The following is a 7,569-nucleotide window of genomic DNA, read 5'->3' as shown; positions in this document are numbered from 1 at the left end:
ACAAACAATTTAGGAGTTATTGATACAAATATTTTAAATGTTGTAATAGTTTTTTAAACCAATAAATTCGAAAAATATATAAATTATAACATTATTTTTTATATAAATAAAACTTCTTAAAAAACAAACCTGTTGTTTGCTTTGCCTATGTGGTTGTTATTTACTCAATTTCAAATATTGTAAAATTGTTTTCGTATTACAATTAACAATTGGAAGAATGAGATTTATACAATCAAAGAGTATTTAATCATATTTTAAAACTTGATATTTGTAAAATGAAATTGATAATCTTATTGTTATTTGCAACAACCATCGTTGGTTGGGGAGAAATAAACAATGTCATTAGACCAATTTATCTTGAAACATCAGACGAATGGACAATTGAAACTTATAATGAGAACGTTTTTACGTTCAATTATAATTGTTGTACATATCAAGAAAAAGGCTACAATGATACTGACCTTACTGAAAATGATGTATCAGTTAATCGAGAATGGAAATTTTTTGGAATCATTAACATGAAACACTGGTTTCTTATGACTCGACCCGAAAAAGAGAGAACAACAATTTTTGAAGATAATAGACCAGAAGGACTTGTTATCACATTTTTATTATAGTTGTATTATTATAATTTATCCAATGTTAAAAACACTGGAAATATTTAGTATTTTTATAAAAAGACTGAAATTTTACTCTAAAATACAATTAAAAAGTTGTTTATTTTTTTAATTTTACTTGTCATTTTCATTTTAAAAAGCAAACAAACAGAAAAAGAACTCAGAAAAATTACATGAAAATATACGTCAAACTATTCACTGGAAAGTCGATAATTTTGACGGTGCGTCCTGATGATACCATTGAAACAGTGAAAGAAAAGCTTCAAGAACAGCTTGATATGGACCCAAGTAAAATAACTCTCGACTTCAATGGCGAGCAATTAGATTCCGAAAGCACTCTTGAGGAGTGTAATATTATCGGAGAGTCCATTCTTAAACTCGTTTAATCAACCTTTTCTTCATTTATTTATTTTATGATGTATAGTTGTTGATTTACAATTACTTAACTATCAATAAATAAATTCAACTAATTCAAAAAACAATTCATCAATGGAATAATATTGAACAATAAACATGTGTGATGCATAAAATTAATCCACTTTTAGTGTATTATCACAAACACAAAAATTCTAATAGTTATGTAATAACTCAATTTCAATTTTGGTGATTTAGTCGACTTTTTTTTCTCTTCTTTCTTCAAGATATGTTTCGTTCAAAAAATATCGCAACGGTAATTCTAAAATCTTTGCCGCTGCAATTCCAACAAAAAGTGCTTCTGCGCACGTCGCAAAGAAGTTCCACTTGAAGACTCTGACATCAACACGTTTGTTGTTTTTGATGTAATTCGCAAGTTGTGTGACGTAAAAAGAGTGTAACATACACACTGCAAACGTGACATCTCCTATTTCCTTCATTCCTCTTCTCAAAAAGTTTGTAGGAATTTCGCAAAGTGCCGCAAGCGCCAAAACGACGGGGAAGATTACTATCAACGCAAACGCCTGGAATTGGCCACTTAAAGAGGAAACCATTTTAACAGGGACGTGCATAAATATCATAAGAAGACCCGAGACAGACACACATACACCAATGAACGAACACACATAACCCCATACACGTGGAAACTTCCCTATTTTTTGTTCCCACAGATCAACCAAATTTCGTACGAAAAATTCGACAACTATTCCCTGAACAAACCCAAACGTCACTCGCAAAATACCAACGTTCATATTACATTTGTCATTTGCCATTCCCCAATTCAATGTGTAATTTTTACTCAAATTTGCGCACTCCGAAAAGATGAATTTGTTCTGTGTGAATGCTATAATAGTTGAACCGCAATACACATCGATTAACATGATGAAAATGATGTGGAGGTGTCTGAGTGCAAACGCATATATAAAGTTGCCTAAATGTCCGTATAGTAAATTGGAAGCAATTGGGTTCAACGGAAACATCAATTTGTCTTTTTTACTTGGAATTGACAGACTTCCTATAAACAACAAAAACTGGAAAGCCTCATAATTTGCTTTGGGGTTTAACAAGATGTACCACGTACCGCAGAAAAACGTTGCGAAGACTTGTATTGGAAGTATTCTGAATATCCTTCGAATCAAATATGTGAATGGATTGAAAACAGGTCTTTTATCTTCTTTAATTTGTTCGCCAATACTTTCAATGTTCTTCTTACTCCATTGGCATAAAATAAGTTTCTTGTACGCCCAGTATAGGGTCGCAAATAAAAACTGAAAAGGTAATCTGCACAACCACTGTATCTTCTCTATAATAAAAATGTCTCGGCAATCGCGATTCGAATGTGCTGCAAGAAACCCAGAGAGGAGAAAGAAGAAATCGGCTGCTAAAAATCCATATGGAAAGTACTTATAATCAGGAGTTGAAAATAACAAAGTCAAATTGTAAAACACTGCTACTACGCCACATATCGCTCTCAGTAAAGAAACAGTTGAGAAAATGTGGTTTTGGCGAAATTTTGTTGTTTCGTTAGATTGTGGGCACAATTTTTTATCAGGGTTGTCGGAATTTTTGTCGACCGAAATTAATGTATTTTCATCGACATCTTTTTCTTGAGACCCTTGACGAGGTGATAATTCAATTGGTGATAAAACGATGTTGCTTTCATCTGGAACAGAATGTATTATAGGAGTGGCAATAAGATCTTTATTTTCATCCGACATTTGTGTTTTTAAGTTTTAATTTGTGTAGTTAAAATATTTAAAAAATTAAAAAATTAAAATTTGAATGAATACTATAATTGATAAATAATATTCATTTCACATTTTTATTCAATCTGAAATAAATGTTATTAAAATGTTGTTTTATTTGTCGAATTTTTTTTGACTAGAATAATATTTGGACAAACAAATATTTTATTTATTATCTTGGTTGCAAAAATATGTACAGTTTTTATTTCAATTTTACGATACAAAGACATTTCAATTTCCAAATCAAGTGAAAAAGCGATTTTTTCTTTGGAAAATGTTTAAGATTTAAAAAATACGAAAAAGATAACAAATTTTGATGTTTTCGGCTTAATTTGTAAGTTTTTAAAGTGAAACGTACTTGTGATAGACCCGAAATTTTAACATTGATTTTTAATTGTTAAGAACTCGAAATATAACAACATTTTGTCAATAATGGAACTTGACTCTGTTTTACTAAAAACAGTTGTTTTATATTTTGAGACATTAAGTGACATTATTGTATTCGTTTGTGTTAACAAAAAATGCTTAAAACTAGTCCAGACGATGTCCACAAATTCATACAAATTAATGTCAAAACACCCAATTGATCAGATAATCAAAATTTTCCCACAAATAGAAACACTAATTCTTGTCGAGTTTCCACAAACCCTCACTGGCATTACTCTTCAAAAAGTTTCAAACATTGAAATTAATCAAATTAACTTTGATGAAAACAACCCAAGAATATACCCACAGTGGTTTTCTCAAAAACTTAAGAAAGTTAGATTATATTCAGAAGAGATTGAGTGTCTGGGAAATAACATATTTCAATTTATTAACTTGACATCTCTTGTTATTGTGAGGAATATGGACAATATGCCAGAATTTCATAACAGTATTTTCACTATTATGGAACATCAATCACTTAAAAATTTTGTATTGTTCGACTCAATTTGTAACATCATGCAACTAATCAATTTTGAATTTGAAAATCACAAAAACACCGAATACACTTTTGTACTTGAAGGAATTACTGATTTTGGAGAAACACCAGACTTTAAGGTGTTTACAGAACTGCCCGAAAACGTCGTTGTTTTTACCAACTTTTTGTGCAAAGCATCTTTGATTTGTAAGATGAAATTTTCACCATTCGATTCATTTAAAGATTGTGGACTTTTGGTGCACAAAGACATGGGAGGACATGAACTGTATATCGAAGAAATGATTCAGAAGTGTTTGACCGACAAAGTCGATGTTATTAGTTTTAATTCTCAAAACGACTACTTTTATGATCAAATGGAAGATGAAAAGATGGCGTTCAATTTTAAAAAGTCAAAGTATATAAAAAGAATGTGGGTTGAATTTGTTGACAATTGTGAAATTGTTGCTCCAAAACAAGCGAGAGAAATCAACATTTTATATAGCAAGGCGGACTTTATAATGGATGAAAGTGAAGCTGAAAATATCAAAATTGTTGGTTATGCAGGTAAGGAACTTGTTGTAAATGATAAAAAGTTGGTTAATTTTGAATGTCAAAGAATTGAAAGTCGGGTCAACTTCATACACAATGAAAGAATGTTTCAAAACACATTTATTTTCAATTTTGATGTAAATAAAAAATGTGTCGTGAAACATACCAAATGAAAGTATGATAATTATCATAAAAACAACAAATGCGTATGTAAATGTGTATTCAACAAGTTTTTATTTATAAATAACAATTTGATGATTGCAAGTTCAAATGGAAATTTTGACTTGGAAAGTATTGATTTGGAGTCATTTGACTTTAATGGACAAAAAAATGGAAACAGTGAAGTGTCGATCAAACTGGGGAATATTCAAAGAGTTAAAATCGCACAAGGAAAATACACCCAAATAACAACCAAAAGTGTTGGTAAAATAACGTTAGAAAACGTATATGTAAAAAATTTGTGTATTTGCAATGTAATGAAGTTTGCAAGTAAAAATTTGATTTTTGAAAACATGGAACTTTCAACATTATTGCAAAATGTCAATTATCACGAATGAAACTGTCTTCATTAATGTTTTGTGTTAATTTTTTTATGGTTTACAAATCAAAAATATATATTTTGATAATTAAGTTTTGCATTTAAAACTTGGTTTATTAACACTCAAGATTCTAGGAAAAAAAACGTTTTCAAAAAAAAATGTTTTAATTCTAAATTTTCATTTTCAATTTAAAGCTCGGATTTACTCTAAATGTATACAATTGTAGACAAATAATAATTCGAACAACTTAAATACTAGTTTGGTTTTACAAATGTTCTCCAAGCACTTTTTGCAAACCACAATTGAAAAATTATTCAAATGCTCACTAAAAACAAATTCTGAATAATTTGGACAATTTTGAAGGTTTTTCGACAAACACGATTCTTTATGCCATTACTTGTTTCTTTTAAACATGATATTTTTATCATCGAATGACTATATTGGAAAACAAGTGGACGTTTTGAAACTAAATATATATACATTGGAGTATACAATATGTACTACATTGTATACTTTCCATGTATTTTATTTGTTTTTTGTTTGTGAATACAGTTTTCATAAGCAACATAAATTTAGTATTTGGTGTTCAGTGTTTAAATATTCGTTTGTTTTCAATTATGTTTTGTTCAAAAACTTCATTTTGAAGGGTTTTTTTTAATAACAATAACGCCTAAATGGTATTTAATTATGGTTAATGGTTCTGACTTTAAAAATAATTAATTAAAAAAGAAATTATTGTTGTTCGACATTATAGTTGGATAAAAAATAGGCGGAGACCAAATAATTGTAAGAAGTAAAATAAATAGTTTTAAAACTTTAGATAAAAACTGTTATAAAAATAGATTTAAGTTTCATACCATTTTTTGGTGTATCTTTTTTCACTTTTTTCAAAACCCGTTATTTTCTAGGTAATCAATTGGAAATACACCCTTCCAGGGTCGGCCAAGATCCAGTTTTTAAACAACTTCGTGGCAATCTCTAATACGTGTCAATATATATTTTAGTTTTAGCATGTTGTTAACAAAAAAATCAAAAAGTTTTTTATTGTTAAAATGTTTTTTAAAAATTGGTAAAATTATAGTTAACGATTTAAACAAAATTTTTATATTGTTTTAATTATCATTACAATGTGTTATAATCCAGTTTTAAAGAACAAAAATTGAACAGTAAAAAGCATATGAAATGATAAAATGCAAAGTTTTTAAAATTAAATAACAATACTCACTCATTATAATTGTAATATACACAAAAGATACTTACAACCAATAAAATTTATTATAAATAATTTTAGTGATTTCAACTTAAAATTTTTATTTGAACAATTAATATACTTTTTCAACATACATATTATTATTAATTGTTGATGTATATATATGTATATTTGTCAGTTTAACAAAGGTTTTGAATAGTTCATTTATGTCCTTTTTAAATTATAGTACTAATTAAACAATCAAATAAAAATATTATTATCTTTAGCAATAATACAAAACAAACAATGTATTATTTTTCGAATGGAGTGAACCATATTACTTTCAAACCAGTAAAACTTAACTTTAGTTGGGTTTCTTGATAAAAATGATCATTCAATATAGGATATAAATCAGTCAAAATAATAATAATCACCCAATAAAAAACTATTATCAAAGCAACTTTAAATAAGTTTTATTTGCTTGTATAATTTACAATTGAAAGGTTTAGTGTACAATTAAATCAACACAAATATATATGTATATTGTTGTATTCTAAAGTAATTTGAAAACAATTTAATGTCTAATATAAATTATCGTTTTATTTTTCTTCATTTTATCTTTTGGTATAAATAATTGTGTTTTGTCATTTTCATTTTGTTTTTCAAAAATGATAATGTTATTTACCATTTTAATGTTTTTTAAGTTTTTTTTCAATAACATGATCGTTTGGCCGACCCTGCTTCTGACAATTATTTGGTCTCTGATTTATGTGTTGTGTTTTTTTTACACAAAAAAATAATAAAACATAAATTCGTAAATTATTTAAAAAATGTCAGTTGTTATGTTGTTTTTTCCCGATTATTTTTATTATAATAGACTGTCTACAATTGCAGACATTTTAAACCATACTAAAGTTTTAGGTGTTATTGTATTATTTGTTGTTAAACCAAAATTTAACGAATAAAATATTTGATATATTTAAAAATAAACTTAAACTAAGAAAACATAATAAAAATGTCCCATTTAGAACACGTTTATTTAATGAATGTGTTGTTATACCTTCCACTCTCTGATTTGTCCAATTTCTACAAAATTTCAAAAACAAGTTTAATGTGTTGTTTGTCAATGAAAACCAATCCATGGGTGTCTTCTGATTCATTAACACCTCACAATGCTATTCAATAACATCTTTTTTGCCAAATATAGAGACTTTAACTCTTCCCAAATTCATCATTTCTACACTTTCTATGCATGATGTTTCTCTCATATTTCGTCTCACGAACATATCATTATTGAAATACAACGAATCAGTCTTTTCTTTAAAACCAGAGAACTTTTCTAAATTAGTTTCGATTCAGAAAAACTTCCTTCAAAAATACAATGAGACAACACTCTACCTTGAAAATTTTGATATTCCACAAAATAGTAAAAGTGTTGAAAAAATAGTTTTCGACGAAAATATTTTGAAAACAGAGTCAATCGACTTTTCTAATTTCCCAAATTTAAAAACAATTGAAATAATTATTTTACATTCAAATGTGTTATTCACTGATTTTTTATATCCAAAATTCCCTCCAAAAATCAGCGTCATTGCCGTCTTCCCATTTTCCAACA

General features: G+C 27.8%; 2 protein-coding genes across 2 annotated transcripts; one reads left to right on the top strand and one right to left on the bottom strand.

Annotated features, from left to right (window-relative positions):
* Positions 1-1,225: 1,225 nt before the first annotated feature.
* On the bottom strand, positions 1,226-2,749 carry EIN_062450 (hypothetical protein; the record flags this gene model as incomplete). The annotated part of the gene is made up of 1 exon (XM_004260293.1): positions 1,226-2,749. The coding sequence occupies one exon, from the start codon at positions 2,747-2,749 to the stop codon at positions 1,226-1,228; it is 1,524 nt and encodes a 507-aa protein (XP_004260341.1).
* Positions 2,750-3,208: 459 nt separating this feature from the next.
* Positions 3,209-4,399, top strand: EIN_062440 (hypothetical protein; the record flags this gene model as incomplete). The annotated part of the gene is made up of 1 exon (XM_004260292.1): positions 3,209-4,399. One exon carries the CDS (start codon positions 3,209-3,211, stop codon positions 4,397-4,399), a length of 1,191 nt encoding a protein of 396 aa, XP_004260340.1.
* Between the last annotated feature and the right edge of the window lie 3,170 nt (positions 4,400-7,569).

The sequence above is a fragment of the Entamoeba invadens genome (genome assembly GCF_000330505.1).
Source record: "Entamoeba invadens IP1 unplaced genomic scaffold scaff_1105074726711, whole genome shotgun sequence".
In the NCBI taxonomy this organism is placed as follows: domain Eukaryota; phylum Evosea; order Mastigamoebida; family Endamoebidae; genus Entamoeba; species Entamoeba invadens.
Note: the sequence above shows the minus strand (reverse complement) of the source record. Positions and strands in the feature narration are given on the sequence as shown.